Raw genomic sequence first — 15,905 nt, forward strand, 5'->3', positions numbered from 1 at the left:
TTGTTAACCTGGGACAGAATTTTGGGTTTGACTTTTGAGTCTCTCATATCCTTACTAATCTGTGTGTGAACAAAGACACTGGTGTGTTGCTTCTGCCCAGCCAGATGGGTTTATTAGTATAATAAGGAAAGATAAGGAATGGAGCTAAAGTGTTCCTGGACAGAGTGGGAGTAACACCAGTGGACGTTTCTTCCCCAGAGGGCCAGCAATGAACTGGTGTACATCTCGCACAGGCAAGGCGGTGCCAACATCCCTCAAAGGAGTGATCTGTGCGACGTTCCCATGATCACTCACGCCTTCCACCTTTTGATGTGCCCGGATACCACGGTGAGGAACATGACGGCATCCTGCAGAGCACTCTCTGTGAAGAAGCAAATCGCCAGGACCCCCTCCAACCAAGATGTCGCCACCTACCTAAGCAGCTCACTGGAAGGCGAATTTGGAAGAGAGAGGGGAGACTTTGCTTCACTCTGGACTTGTGCCCGCAACGCTACGTGACGACTGGAGAAGCATATCAGCTGCCACTGGACGTGGTGCAAGGAACGCCAGGAACTGGGAGTCCTGGTGCCACAGGTGAAGAATACAGATCACACTATCATCACTCTGAGAGCTAGAACCATGCTAAAGAGGACCCTGAAGGATGCCATCCACTGCCAATATGTGGAAAACCTGAAACAGAAACCAGACCAGGACAAGGCGTCCGAAGTGTCGTGCAAGTGGGATGCCAGCAACCACTTCCTCCCTGGGGGCAGCTTCACCCAATTTGCCAACTTGAGGTTCGTCCACAGGGCCAGGATCAACTGCATCCCACTGAATGGAGCCATCCGCCACGGGAATCGGGACAAGCGACACATGAAGTGCAGCTATGCCAACGAGACACTACCCCACCTCCTGTGTAGCTGCAAGCCCCATTCGAGAGCTTGGCAGCTGCAGCACAATGCCATCCAAGATCGCCTGGCCAGAGCCATCCTGCCACCCATGGGGAAGGTTGCCATAAACTCTGCCATCCCCGGAACTGACAGCCAACTGCGACCAGACATTGTCATCACCAACGAGGACCAGAATAAGATCATCATGGTTCATGTCACAGTGCCTTTCGAGAACAGGACCCCGGCCTTCCACGATGCCCGAGCTCGAAAGGTAGAGAAATATGCCCCTTGGGCCGAAACCTTGAGACATATTTTACCAAGTCCAGACACACTTGCTGATCATTGGAGCCTTGGGTGCATGGGACCCCAGTAATGAGTGAGTGCTGAGAGAATGCAGAATTGCTCAATGCTACACTCAGGTGATGCAGCAACTCCTGGTGTCGGATGCCATCAGGTGATCGAGAGACATCTGCATAGAACACATCATTGGACATCGGCAATATCAGGTGGGATGAGCTGGAGTGCCAATGAGAAGCGTAGTCAGGAAAGTAACAAATACTTTCCTCATTGATTGTATTTTCTAAATGGACAACCAACCTAATTCTCAATTACTGAGGAAAAATCTCCCCTCATTAATATATTTTGCTTTCCACAACCAAATCTCTATACAACTTTTCATGAGTGATGTACCCATGTACTCAGATTCTAATAGCTAAACTGCATTGTTAAATCTATTCACCTAAATTTGGGTTATTGCTGATTATGTATTCTATGTATCACATTACTTTAAAAAAAAACTAATTTTGTATTGGTGGATAATCTAAGCACTATACCCAGATGTACAGACATTCTTTTCCCAACCTATGTATTATATAATTTTTTTAACATATGAGCATACCCTGAAAGGCTGCCTGGCTCCTCTCTCAAGCCAAAATCAAGCAACCAGTTAGGAGGGGCAAGGGGGGAGGAAAAGAAACACTAAAAGCCAAAGAAATGCCTGTCCCTGACCGAAGCACAACCTCAGTCCCTACCCCTCCCATGGGATACAAAAGGGATGGTACCAAAGTCCCCAGATTCAGGACCCTCCCAAACAGCAACATGACCATAAATTGTAAGGGGTGGGACTAGGGGCATGCACTGACATCCTTTGATATTGATCAGAGGATCTTTTATCTTTCTACCTCCTATTTCAGATATTTTCCTTGATAGAGAATATTTTCCTCATATATTGTTGTCCCTACCTGTGACTCCAATCTTCCAGCTTTGGTGTGATCATCAGCTACCTGAAACCCATCACCAACATATGATTAAATCCATCAAAAAGTCAATTCATTGCCTTGCTCTCTGATCCTTTGAGCCTCCTATAAATTGCATTGATTTTTTCAAAGTTGACTTGTAATTGACTTGAGTTGCAACTGAGTTCTCAGCACTTCTGGAACTCAATCCCCAAGTGTCTCAAGATGAGCACCCTGAAAATGAACATACTAATTAGTGGCCATATATGAAAAAGTTGGCTTTAAGTGACTTCACTCTGTGGCTGACACAAAGGTAGAAGCCAGTTCTCCAGCGTGGCATTTGATTGCTTTAGCCATGGGAACATCCTTTCTCCTCCTGCAATCCCCAGCCTCATTCTGTACACAAATTCTACAACAAATGAAGCTTGTTATTCTCATTCACTGTGCTATTCTGATTTTTTCCCTGAGCTTTGTGCAGCCTGTGCATTTAATCTGGCATGGATCTTGGCCTGGATCTGCAAGAGCATTTAGGTGTTGCAATGCTGAGCATCACAGGAACACACTGTGATCCACAAAGCTTGAGTTAGGCACCCAGGCTACAGAGGGAGAGAGGTGCCTTGGAATGTTGTTTGGGGCTTTCCCTTCACCCCCGCTCCCCTGGTTCTTGTCACACAGACAGAAAGCAAAAGGCCAGAAGTCTGAAGTGCAGGCAATGCAATGTGTACTGGGGATAGTTTCCAGCAAGCATGGCTATAACTCTGATGCCGCAGAGCCTGTTTCCCAGTGTCCCCTTCTTCCCGCTCCTTAGCGGGCATAATTATACCTGAAATGCACACCCTCAGTCCCACCACTTACAGTTTATGGTTATGTTCTGTTTTGAGGGTTGTGAGTCTGGGGTCTTTGTCCCACCTCTTTTATATCCCATGGGAGGGGTGAGGTTGTGCTATGGTCAGGGACAGGCATTTCTTTGGCCTTTTTGTGTTTTATACCTTCCCCCCAATCCTCCCTTGCCCCTCCCGCCTAGGTGCTTGACCTTGCCTTGAGATAAGAGTTGAGGCAATCTTAAAGTGTGCGCTTTTATATTATATTCCCACCATGCCCAGTAACACTTTAACTGTTCTAACCTGTTCCCATTATACTAACAAACCAACTGGCTAGGCAGAAGCAACATACACAGAGTCTTTGTCCTTCGTTTGCACACATTAGTATAAGATATAAGAATATCAAAAATCAACTGGGCAAACAAGACCCAAAATTATATCTCAGGCAAAGATACAGGCCTGAATCCTACATTGTCACTAAGACTCCTAACGCTCTCTCCCTCCTGACTTGGCTATTTCCAGGCTGCACTGTTCCCTGCCTACATTGTGAATTCCCCAGCAAAGTCAGACTGCCCAAGCACCTCTGGTCTGCTTTTCCCCTCGGAGGCTATAAATGATGCAATTGCCAGAGTTATGCTACAACACAGCCCTTTCTAAGCAAGTATACCTCTTCTTAAGGTAAAAGTGTTACAGAGAAAATATTAAAACCTGAACTCCACTAAGGGCTCCAGCCAGTAAACAGTGTTTCAAACCCAACCTCCACCAGCCTGGGGTTTTTCTGTGGTAACAAGTCCATAACAGCTGTTAGCTCAGGACAAGCAACCCCAGGAATCTGAGTCACTCTTTTATCCAGTTTGGGCTGCTGAACTTGTCTTCATGTAATGAGTGATCAGCAGACAGTGCGTTTCTCCTCAGGGTGCAGTTTCAGAAGGATGGGACCAGAGGTGGGTAATTTGCATTCACATTCTCCTACATATTTCGGAGGAAAGCCACTCACTAGAACTTTAATCTTGTCTGGCCCATTGTTTTAAATGAGTCCCCTGAGGCTCATAACGCTTCCCCCAGTTTTCTTTAGACCTGCCTCCCCCTCACAGAAGTTACACACAATGCTCAGTGGTTTGAGCATTGGCCTGCTAAACCCAGGGTTGTGAGTTCTGTCCTTGACGGGGTCATTTAGGGATCTGGGGCAAAAATTGGGGATTGGTCCTGCTTTGAACAGGGGGGTTGGACTAGATGACCTCCTGAGATCCCTTCCAACCCTGATATTCTATGAACACAAACATTTGCATTTTTAATACAATGAATTCCTAAAATACTTAAACTTAATTCAACAAGGTTCGTCCAGCATATTGCAGGTAACTGCCTCCTCTGTCACAGTCAAGAGCAGGCTTTAACACTGCCCACACTTTTGAATGCCATATTGTAAGGCAAGTGATGCTCTTCGGATTTGACACCTTGGACCAAGCCCTTACAGAGTACCCTCGGAGAAGCGGTAATCTGTTTCTCAAACGTCATGGCCTGAGATTATTATCCTGGACAAGACAACAGCAGCATTTTGAAAAAAATCTGACTGAAAGTGTCCCAAGTTCAGCGCCCAAACAAAATGAGCGAACCCTTTGCAATTCTCTGTGTGTCAGCTCCTCGCTTGTGAGTCAGGCACAGTAAATATCTCCCAGGGTCTCGTGAAGAGAAATAATTTAAAGCAGCACTCAAATGCTCAATGATGGGTACCAGAGAAGAGCCCATGAGGAAATGAGTAAGTCGATGTTTAGTGTTTGGCTAATGAGCAGTAAATACGGAAAAGACCACTCACTGAACCATATGCCTGCATAAAATACTGAACAATTACCCATTCAACTAGCACCACCCAGCCAGTCCCCTGATGGAGGGAGAAGTACTGTGGAAAAATACTATGTGAGTACATAGTTAAAGATGGGAATCAAAATACATATATACAAGGAGACAGAGACAACCTTAATTCTGGTATTTCCTAACTTTTGAGTGCTTGACTTGGTCAGCTGAACATTCTTTTAATGTAGTTTTTGTATGTTAGCATAGACACAAAAGATACATTTTACCTCAGTACTTGCCACCTACTTAACCCTGGTGAGACATTAACTGCAATAATCACTGGAGGGTCACACCTTGTTACTTACATAGGCAGACGTGTACACCCAGCTGGGCCCCTTGGCCCCAGAAACTCATCTCCCCAGTGCAAAGGTGTCAACTGAAGTCGGGGGTGCAGCTGGCTAGAGTTGGGGGCAAGGGTCTGCTGGGTGGGGTGCTGGCCAGACTGCAGGGGCAAGAGGCTTCTGGCAGCTTGATTTCCACTAAAACCAGGCCCACAGTGTGCTCATTTGGTGCTGCAAGCAAAGGAATCCCTATGGTTCCCTAAATCTAACCTCACCTTGATGTCACTGCCTCATCCCTGTATTGAGTGATGCTCCCCTGTCACAAGCCTGGGGGAAGTAACTGCCTCACCCATGTGTCCAGAGCCTACAGAATCAAACCGTTTAGATCGGCAGAAATCAGGCTTTTCCAGTTTTCTGATTTTCATCAAAATCAACTGGATTCTGCCACTGATACTTAGAACATTCTCTGAAATTCCAGAGTGAACTGGAGGCCGTCTTCAAAAGTTATCACACTGCAGCCAAGCTGAGTGCAAGGGCTCCCTTTACTAAGCCAATTAGCTCTTATGTAGGCAGAAGAAAAGGGAATCTTAAGAAGGGATCTAAAGGACAAGCTGGGGCGGGGGTTGTTTTTAAACAGACTAGTTAAGGGAAAGTGTTCCCTGCATAAGGAGTGGTGTGGAAGATAGGGCAAAGGTGCTTGTAGGCGAAGTGAACAGAAGGGGAAGGAGATTTGAGGCTGAGACTCCTGGGGAGACGGGGAGCAAAATCAGTAAGTTACAAAAGCAGAGGAACAGGCAAGGACTAAGTGGGGGGCTAAAGGTGAGCACAAGAAGCTTGAATCTCATGCAGAAAAGTGGTGAGAGCCAGCAGAGGGATTCAAGCGGGTTCGAGATGGTTAAAGTAATAGGCCAGGATGACTAAGGCACCTAGGCATCACACTACACTAATACAAGGAACTAATCATTCAAAACTCCGCTGCTAAGATTAAGGTTTGTGGTCTGGATGCAGAAATCAGTGGATGCAGTTCTCTGACCTGCATGATACAGGCCAGACTAGATGATCATAATGGTCACATCTTGCCTTATAATCGATGAATGAACGGCCAGGAGAACAATGTGGGTTTCAGGGATGCCATGGAGGGGATTATAGGAGCCAAGTTAGGAGATGGTGAGGGCCCAGAGGAGAGAGTGAATAGGATGGACAGAGATTAAAGTCAAGCTGTTACAGAGGAAGCTGCAGCATGATTTAGTCACTACCTGGTGTGTGAGGTGTGGGAAAAGTTACATATGACACCCAGGTAGCAGGCCTGATGGTGGTGTTCTGAACAGTGACAGACAAAGGGAAAGAGGAGACTTTGGTTGCTAGGGCCCAAATCCTCAAAGGTATTTAGGGTCCTAATTTCCATTGCAATCAACAGAAGTTAAGGAGTCTGAATACCACTGGGGATCTAGGCCTAGGATAGCAGCAAGACATCCAGGAGGAAGATACACAGGACTGTAAGGCACCTCCTGGGTCATCATGTCCAGTCCTCTGGTATTGCAGGCTACCACGTCACATAATCAAGTGAAGCCTCTCTGTCAGGAAATCGAACCCTGTCTCCCGCATAACAGGCAGGGATACTCACCACTATGCTAAAGGAAGGCATGACCAAGGAGGATACAGAGACAGATGGTGATGTAGGACTGGACAAGTAGGGCTGAGTCATCAGTGTAAAGATGGTCATTGAAGCCAGGTGAGTGGAGGAGATGACAAAGAAACGGTGTAGAGGGAAAAGACGAGAAGGCCAAGGACACCGCCCTGTGTGACCCCTCCTAGAAGTAGGCGAGAGAGAAGAAAATGGCAGAACTCGAGCTGACAGGGTATTTGTCGGCACAACTGGGTCTGTATTAGTTTCCCAAATGATAAAACACCAGGGAACAGGCTGTGAAACCTTTCATTGAGAAATCACTGCTTTAAATTCCGTACTGGGGAGGGATGACTAGAAATGACCATCTGACAACTGCTCTATGTTAGGGGACATATCCACATGACAGTTAGTCCCTTTAGTAGTTTTGCTGACCAGAAAAAAGAACCCACAGATTCCATTTTTAGAGCTTTTTACTTACATCAGCTACAGGACAGGCACTGTCCTTGGCCTTCAGACACGTGCTGGACATACAACTCTGAAAGTGTTACCCTAAAGCACAGACCTTACAGTGCATCCACTGCACTTATTTCTTGGGATTAGCTCCAGCCACATGATAATGTTAACAGCAGTTCTATTAAGCAGCAGTTGCATGAGACCTTTGTGCATGTTGGGAGCAGTGTTCCCTGAGATCTTGGTCATTAATTCGCTTGGGACTAGCTGGGTAGTATTGTCATCATCAAAACTACAAAGACCCTTCAGGGCTAAAGCAGCTCCATTTGATATTCCACATCCCCTCATTTTGACAAGCCAGTGCCCATCAGTAACCAACCAGCCCAGCACTCCAAGCTGCCAACAGAACAGAGTAGCTCAGGTCCCCTAGTTCCAAGAGAAGGGATAGGTTATGCAGGAGGCAGCTCCATCTGGATATCAGGCAGCAGGTTGCAGCTGGTGACGATGTCCATCTTGTCAGCCACAGCTTGCAAGTCATCCAGAATGAGGCGGATACTGTGCGAAGCATTGATGATGGCGCTCTGTGAGTTGCTAAGCTGTGCAGTGATGGTGCCGAGTTCCTTGGTGGCCATTTGATACACCTGCTTGATGGTGCTGCTGACATCGTAGTACAAGCGGGCATTGCTCTCAATCAGCTTCTGCTGCAGCAAGGTGCTGTAGCGCCCCTCGTGCTGGATACGAAGGGCAGGTTTCTCTTCTATTCCCATAGGAGACCTTGGCTCCTCCTTCCTGATGACAATCAGGGGAGGCAGGTCCAGGTCAACTAGCTTAGACTTGACTTTGTGCCCACTTGGGCTCCCTTCGTCTTCATCATCTGTCTCAGACGCTTCCCCGAGGACTTTCACACCAGAGAGGCTGGGGAAGGAGGCCTGAGGAACGGACGACAGATAAACTTCTTCATCTGAATCAGTCTCAGATGCTTCCCCTTGAACCACTGCTTTGTACTGGGGCGCTGCCATCCTTGGGCTTCAGCCACCTAAAGAAACAAAAGCAGCTCAGTCACAGCAACAGAGGGGAAACTGCGACAAGGGAGAAGAGCCTGGGACAGCTCAGAAGGTGGATGGGTCCCAGGAGCCCGGAAGAAGCTGGCAAGTGGTTGTGAAGTTCCAGGAGGGAGCAGCTATGTGGGCCGTTAACTGAAGTGCTACATGCCAGCAACAACCAGCCCAACAGCCGCTGGATGGCAGGTACCCAGCCAGGAGAGAGGCGGTGAATGACCCCAAGTGGGGGGCAACACAGTAACAGGATAGAGACCACCAGTCCATGGCATGACGGACATCAGCACAGGACAGAATATGGCCATGGGCAAAGTCCCGGAAGCCCATCATTCATTTCTCAGGGAGAACCCCCCCCCCTCACTTCCTATAGACATCCCTTCCACCTCTCCTCCAAAGCCTCTTCCCCAGCCCCTCTCCCAGAAAGCACCCTGCTCCCCCTACAGTGCCCTACCCCAACCCTCCAACCCACCCCCCTACTCCTCCACCCCTACTCCTAGAGCGCCCCCACACTTCTCTCCACATCCAGAGCACCCCTCCCGCAAGAGCATCCCCACTCCCCTCCCCAGAGCACCCCCACTCACCCCAACCCTCCCCCCAGAGCGCCCCCCCACTCCCCTCCCCCCGAGCACCCCCACTCACCCCAACTCTCCCCCCAGAGCGCCCCCCACTCCCCTCCCCCCGAGCGCCCCCACTCACCCCAACCCTCCCCCCAGAGCGCCCCCACTCCCCTCCCCCCGAGCACCCCCACTCACCCCAACTCTCCCCCCAGAGCGCCCCCCACTCCCCTCCCCCAGAGCGCCCCCACTCACCCCAACCCTCCCCCCGAGCGCCCCACTCACCCCAACCCTCCCCCCAGAGCGGCCCCACTCCCCCACCCCTCCCCAGAGCGCCCCCCACTCCCCTCCCCCCGAGCGCCCCCCACTCACCCCAACTCTCCCCCAAGAGCGCGCCCCACTCCCCTCCCCAGAGCGCCCCCACTCACCCCAACCCTCCCCCCAGAGCGCCCCCCACTCCCCTCCCCCCGAGCACCCCCACTCACCCCAACTCTCCCCCCAGAGCGCCCCCCACTCCCCTCCCCCCGAGCGCCCCCACTCCCCCCAGGGCTCACCCCACCCATCCCGCTAGAACGCCCGTGCTCACCCCACACTCCCCCCAAAGTCCCTCAAACAGCCCCCACACTCCGAGCCACCAGCCCAGCCCCCACCCGCTTCTCTTCCCTACGCGCTCTCGCGGAGGCGGAACAGGAACGGCGCGGACGGAGTCCAGGTCACATGATCAGTCACGTGGTGTCCAATCCCGGAAGTCGCGACTGTGGCCATGGATGACTCGCTGCTGTTCCAGATGCTGCACATGGAAATGGCGCATGCGCTGTGTGCGGTGAGGGGAGGGGGGTGAGAGGGAACGGAGCTGGGGACGTGGCTCCGTGTCGGCGCGAGCCGTTGCGCTGCGGGCGGGCGCGCTGCCGAGGGGCGGGGCTCCGTGCCAGAGGCTGGGTGCGGGGCGGGGCTCGGTGCCAGAGGTTGGGTGCAGTGCTGGGCGGGGCTCGGTGCAGTGGGGGCGGGGCTCGGTGCCAGAGGCTGGGTGCGGGGCGGGGCTCAGTGCAGTGTGGGTGAGGCTCGGTGCCAGAGGCTGGGTGCAGTGCAGGGCGGGGCTCGGTGCAGTGGGGGCGGGGCTCAGTGCTGGAGGCTGGGTGCAGTGAAGGGCGGGGCTCTGTGCCGGAGGCTGGGTGCAGTGGAGGCGGGGCTCTGTGCCGGAGGCTGGGTGCAGTGTGGGGCGGGGCTCGTGCAGTGTGGGCGGGGCTCAGTGCTGGAGGCTGGGTGCAGTGAAGGGCGGGGCTCTGTGCCGGAGGCTGGGTGCAGTGGAGGCGGGGCTCTGTGCCGGAGGCTCGGTGCAGTGGAGGCGGGGCTCTGTGCCGCAGGCTGGGTGCAGCGTGGGGCAGGGCTCGGTGCAGTGTGGGCGGGGCTCTGTGCCGGAGGCTGGGTGCAGTGTGGGCGGGGCTCTGTGCCGGAGGCTGGGTGTGGGGCAGGGCTCTGTGCCAGGGGCTGGGTGCACTGAAGGGGGTGGGGCTCCGTGCCAAAGGCTGCGTGCAGTAGTCCGGCCTGTGCTGTGTGGGAGGTCACACTACATGATCACATTCACAGTGGTCCCTTCTGGCCTTGGAATCGATGAAACTTCAGAGTGAGCAGCAGGTTCCCCCTACCCCACCCCACCATACCCCACTCTTCAGTGTCAACTTCACAGTGCTGCATCTTGCCCTGCTGCTCCCAGCTTAGAGACCTTCTCCCACACTTCTGAAGCCATGGAGGGGCTGCTAAGCCAGGCTAATCCCAATGCCAGACGAATGGCTAACGTGCACTGGCCCCATTCTGAGCCTTTTCATCTGTGGTGTTTGACAGGAACAGGAGAAAGGTCTCGGTGCGCTGGAGGGAGTGGGTTTCCGAGTGGGCCAAGGACTCTCGGAGAGGTGAGTGCAGAGTACCAGAGCACAGGCGGGGTGGGGTGGGAGATTCCTGGCGTGACAGTGGAGGAGGAAGCTTAACAGTTCGGCAGGAGCAACTCCCAGTACAAAGTGATGCCTGTGAACTGGGAGTGAATCAGAGTCTGAAATGGAGCCCGATGAGCACCAAGGAGGGAAGGCCTCAGGAGGGGCTGGGGACACGATAGGGGTCCTGAAGCTGGATTCATTTCTAATTTTGGCACCGTTTGCTCTGGGTTCCCCTTGCTTGTGCTGTCTGCCCTCCTGCAGTTCCTCCTGCCCACTGGGCAGCAGAGTGAGGTAGTGAGTCTGTTGGCTTAACTGATGGATGTTTTGGATGTTGGGCTAGGCTGGGGTGGCTGATTCCCTGGGGGATGTGTCCTAAAACCATGAGAGAGAGAGCACAAAGGAAGCACATATGTGATTTAAGAGCCTAAAGCTCATTGACTCAAATAGACACAGAAAGTGAATGATATTTAGGCTCCTAAGTGACTTAGTTGTTTCTGAAAACGTTTAGCCCTTCTGTTTCCATGCTGTTGATCCGTTAAGTGGAAAGCACTTCCAAATGCAGGAGTGGCTTCAATCCCCCTTGCACGTGCTGAAGGGGCTCCCAGCTCCCTTCCTAGGCAGGGCTCCAAGCCCAGGCCTGAGTAAATCCAACTTCCCTTCCCATTTAGTGCTCAATCTCTTTTGACAAGATACAAGGAAAACAGGAAATGATGCAGCTAGAGCATCCGTGGTTCTCAAATGATGGTTCTCAAAGCCGGTCCACCGCTTGTTCAGGGAAAGCCCCTGGCAGGCCGGACCGGTTTGTTTACCTGCCGCGTCCTCAGGTTCGCCCGCTCGTGGCTCCCACTGGCCGCGGTTCGCCGCTCCAGGCCAATGGGGGCTGCAGGAAGGGCGGCCAGCACATCCCTCCGCCCGCCCCGCTTCCCACAGCCCCCGTTGGCCTGGAGCGGTGAACCGCGATCGGTCAAACCTGCGGACGCGGCAGGTAAACAAACCGGCCCGGCCCGCCAGGGGCTTTCCCTGCACAAGCGGTGGACCGGCTTTGAGAACCACTGAGCTAGAGTCCCTGAGCAGTCTGCCAATTATCCTGTCAGCATTGCTTTGAGAGGTGACTCAGCTCCGGGTTTTCTCTAGTCCTGCTGCCTGATACTGTAGGACCCATTCAAAGAGACAATTACCAGACTCAGCGATTTCCCCCTTCTGCTGAAGGTTGACAAAGGAGACTCCGTCATTCAAGGATGAGCTGGACGTCCTGAAATTCCTCTGCAAGGATCTGTGGATAACTGTCTTCAAGAAGCAGGTGGATAATCTGCGCACCAACCATCAGGTAAGAACTGCGATGCTTTCCCCGCTCCCAGGAAGACTGGATGCTCTCCCACAGTTTTGTCTTGGCCTTTATAGGCTGCTCCGTAGCTGTCTCAGTGTCCCTGCTGCAGGATGCAGAGGGGTGAGAAGAGAAGCATTAATTCTCCCCAAAGTTGTTCTTGTGCCTTAGCTTATTCCAAGAGGAGGGTGGAAAGAACAAGGCTGCTGCCTCAGGTAGTATCAAGAGGCCTGAGCAAACATTTGAGTCTGGCATTGTGGCTGAGGGGTGCGTGGCACACGCACAGCCTTATTTCCAGGAGAACAGAGCTCCTGAGCTGGGGACCCTGCACTAAGACTGCCCAGCCCTGGAGTTCCACCCTATTGTCCCCATTGTCCTGGGGAGAGAGGTGGTCACTGAAGTTGGCAGGTCCTAGCCCATTATAGCTCAGAGATTAATACAAGGACCATGAAGTGGATCCAGAACTGGATCAGAGTGTTCTGGAAGTCCTGTGCCTGTCCCTACTCTGGAACTGACCTGACTTAGATGCCGAGGTGCCGTTTGCAGATCAGGGGTCCCTCTGAAGGCCGCCTCTGAGACAGCGAGTGCACTGACCAAGGGGCAGCTGGAGGACTCCCCCCACAGAGCAGCACTGGGATCATTTAGTGGAAGGAAGTGCTCTCCTGCTGTGCTAGGATCGGGGGCTTGGCGTTGGGTGAGCCTGTGGCAGTAGTGATGGATTTCTAGGCAATTGCTGGTGGTCTCATGTGCTGTGCAGGGGGCATCCTGGTACCTGCTGTTCACACAATCTGACTCTTGGTTTCATTTCTAATGGGCATAGTATTTGCGGCTCTGAGACCCAGCCATCTTGACTTATTTTGACTCCCAAACCCACAGAAATCTCATTCCCACAGGGAACCTACATGCTGCAAGACAATAACTTCCTCCTCCTAAGCCAGCTGTCCAATGGGAAGCAGTACCTGGAGGAGGCACCCAAGGTAAGCACAACAAGGGGACATCCTCCAGTAGAGCCATCTCCTCCGGGTGCTTTAATCTCCTCCTTGTTTGTCGGGGCCACAGGAGAGGTTGCACTGTGACCTCGGACATCACGGCTAAAACCCTCTTCAGTGTTCAGATCCCCGATATAAAACCCAACAGATTACATTCCTCCAAAGCAGTCATGGACATGCTGTATGTTGGCTCTTGCCAGGCTTTGAAAGCTGTCTAGCAAGCCAAGCTGGAAGCTGAATCCGAACCAGGTAGTCCTTGTGGCTGCTTTTCTCCTGTGACTGACTGCCCCCCTCAAGCTCAGATAGCCCATATTAGGTTGTAAGATCTTTGGGGCAGGGACCAGGCCTTTCTACCTCATCTGGGGGGCCTCAGCATACCTTTGATGTTCTAAAATAATAAACACAGCTGCATGGACTGTGACCTGGCCTGCTTTCCTGCGCTCTGGGTTCCAGGTCCTCTGGTGAAGTCCGTCACTGTTGTGCTTTGAACTTGGAGCTGGTGTAACTCCTGAAAGCCCATATAAGAGCTAATGGGATACTTGGATGCGTTAATGGCATGGGTGGTGCGTGAACCGCCCATGGGACAGGCTAGCCCCCAGCCACTCTCCTTCTGCCTGAGGCCCTGCCCCTCCCCCGCCAGAGCCTAGAGCACCCCCACCACGGCTGCTGGCCCCCTAGCCCCAGGTCCCCCGAGCGCCCCCAATTCCAGAAGGCTAAACAGGCAGCGCCCAGCCCCAGAGCACAAGGCGGACGGCCCCAGTGGCCCCTAGCCCTGAAGCGCCAAGCGGGTGGCCCCAGCGCCCCCAGCTCCGGTGTGCCAGGCGGTGCAAGCACTGGCCCCAGTCGCCCCGAGTCCCAGCCACAGGCTGGCCTGCCCGAGCCACGGGGGAAAAGCGGGAACTGGAAGCAGGTAGGAGGGGGGCAAAGCATGGGCAGGGCCACGTTGGGCTGTTTGGGGAGGCTCAACCTCCTCTGGCCTGCGATACCCGCCGCCCATGGTTAACAGGAGTAGTGAGTAGGAGCAGGAGGGTGATTTTCCCTCCGTAGAACGTTGATGAGACTGGTACTGAGATACTACATCCACTTCTGGGGTCCACATTTTAAAAAGGACGTTGGAAAAATTGGAGCGGGTGCAGAGAAGAGCTACCGGAATGACTGGTGAGAAACTAAAGAGTTCAGTCTCTTTAGTTTATCCAAAAGACAGTTACAGTTATGATTTACACGTGCCTATGCGTGGAAGAGATTTCTGGCTTTTTAATCTAGCCAAGTGAGTTAGAACAAGTTCCGGTGACGGGAAGCTGAAATTAGATAAACTCAGAGTAGGAATAAGGCACAATTTTTTAACAGTCAGAGTAACCACTGGGAGAATTCTCCTAAGGGTGGTGCAGATTCTCCACCACTTGGAGTCTTTAAATTAAAATGGGACATCTTACAAAGAGACTCTGTTCTCAGCCATACGTTACGGGTTTGATGCAGGAATCAGTGGGGGAGGTTATTTGGCCTGTGTTATGTAAGAGATCCGAGCAGATGATCTTAACTGTTATTTCTTGTCTTAAAACGTATGCGTGAAATCCTGGGCCCGCTGAAGTCCCCCACTGAGTTGGGCAAGCCAGGATTTCACCAGAGGACTCCATGACTGTGAGGGATAATTCCCTATTGGCAGCCGCTGGAGCAGTCTGCTAGTAGAGAGAGTCACTCCCAGTGTAGCTAGTGAGTCCTAGCTCGATCCCCCTCTACCTAGGGCAAGTATTGCTGCTCCCCAAGGGGAGAACTGACCAGCTCTCTGTCTTTCCTGTAGTTTCTCGCCTTTACATGTGGCCTTGTGAAAGGAGCTCTCTCCAACCTGGGCTTTGACAGCACTGTGACTGCCGAGGTGCCGGTGATGCCCTCCAGTAAGTAGTTAGCCTCTGCGTGGGGAGAGGGAGCTGAGATCCAGTAGGCTGGGAGCAGGCTGCCAGCAAGCAGGGAACTTTAATCTATACTAGATATACCCCTCCCCCATCCCTGCTCTAGGGAAGAAGGGGGACTGGGGAGCCTTGGGTCACAGTGTGACGTGCTGGGCCTTGCTCAGATGTTCCAGCCAACTGATGTCTGTTCTGTGGCCCTGAATGGAACAAGGGAGACAGAAGGTCTGAGTCCAGTTCTTGGCAACGGGGTAGCCCTTGTCACAAAGCTATCGTCACCATGTGGAGGAAAATGCCCTGCTGCCGCCTGTGTAGTACAGAATGGTGTGCCGGGGGGGAGGCCAACCTTCTCCCTGCCCAATATTCACTTCAGAAAGGGACCCCTCCTAGCTGGCGCTCAGTGAGGGCCATGTGTCCAGGGAAAGAGAGGCCCAGGGAGTCGGATTTGGGCTCTTGGTTCAGTATTTGGTGGGGTTGCATGGATGAAGCCAGGACAGTGATTTCCCATGAGATCTCTCTAACCCAGCCCCATGCCATGGCAGCAGTTCCCTTTTTCTGTGTGTGTGGCACGCTCAGTGCTTTCTCTTTCTGCCAGGTAAATTTCAAGTGGTGATTCAGAAATCCTGACCTGGTGCTGGCAGCTGGGAATGGGTGGACGAGAGACAGTGGAGCAGCCTGCAGCCCTGTTTCAGTGGAGCTGGTTTCTGCTTTCTGGGTACCAGGATGTCATAGGTTTGCAATAAAGTGTTTCTGATTTCCATTCATCTATGCTGAACTCCCGTGTAACCAGCCAGCTTCCATCAGGTGTGGGGACGGCCTGACAGCCTAATGCTGGTGTTCCAGTGCTACCACACAGAAGTGAATGAGCTCGAGCTGGTGGGGCGTGAAGAATATCCCTCCCTGTCGGAGGTGCAGTCACAGAAAAGTGGTGGCAGTGACCTGAGGTTTTGGGAGTGATTCTCAGGTCTCTGGATGAGCAGGGATCCTCTTCTCTCCAGGAGGACAAATGGG

The 15,905-nt window shown here is 52.5% G+C and overlaps 2 protein-coding genes across 8 annotated transcripts; one reads left to right on the top strand and one right to left on the bottom strand.

Annotated features, from left to right (window-relative positions):
* Positions 1-1,152: 1,152 nt before the first annotated feature.
* BLOC1S3 (biogenesis of lysosomal organelles complex 1 subunit 3) lies at positions 1,153-9,648 on the bottom strand. Of its 7 annotated transcripts, none has more exons than XR_006287232.1 (3): positions 9,397-9,622; positions 7,163-8,170; positions 1,153-1,385 (listed from the first exon to the last, which is right to left on the bottom strand). XR_006287232.1 is itself a non-coding variant. In XM_007069968.4 (2 exons), the coding sequence occupies exon 2, from the start codon at positions 8,151-8,153 to the stop codon at positions 7,584-7,586; it is 570 nt and encodes a 189-aa protein (XP_007070030.1). In that variant the 5' UTR covers positions 8,154-8,170; positions 9,414-9,648; the 3' UTR covers positions 7,137-7,583. The 7 variants fall into 7 exon arrangements, 5 of the variants coding, with proteins under 5 accessions (XP_007070030.1, XP_027687899.1, XP_043390633.1 ...); XR_006287231.1 differs by lacking the exon at positions 1,153-1,385 and adding an exon at positions 5,006-6,868 and having other exon boundaries at positions 9,414-9,621; XM_007069968.4 differs by lacking the exon at positions 1,153-1,385 and having other exon boundaries at positions 7,137-8,170; positions 9,414-9,648.
* Positions 9,476-15,654, top strand: TRAPPC6A (trafficking protein particle complex subunit 6A). Its single transcript, XM_037884542.2, has 6 exons — positions 9,476-9,569; positions 10,589-10,656; positions 11,887-12,004; positions 12,895-12,978; positions 14,789-14,882; positions 15,490-15,654. The coding sequence occupies exons 1-6, from the start codon at positions 9,510-9,512 to the stop codon at positions 15,519-15,521; spliced, it is 456 nt and encodes a 151-aa protein (XP_037740470.1). The 5' UTR covers positions 9,476-9,509; the 3' UTR covers positions 15,522-15,654.
* Positions 15,655-15,905: the final 251 nt, after the last annotated feature.

This window comes from Chelonia mydas, chromosome 23, assembly GCF_015237465.2.
Source record: "Chelonia mydas isolate rCheMyd1 chromosome 23, rCheMyd1.pri.v2, whole genome shotgun sequence".
Lineage (NCBI taxonomy): Eukaryota > Metazoa > Chordata > Testudines > Cheloniidae > Chelonia > Chelonia mydas.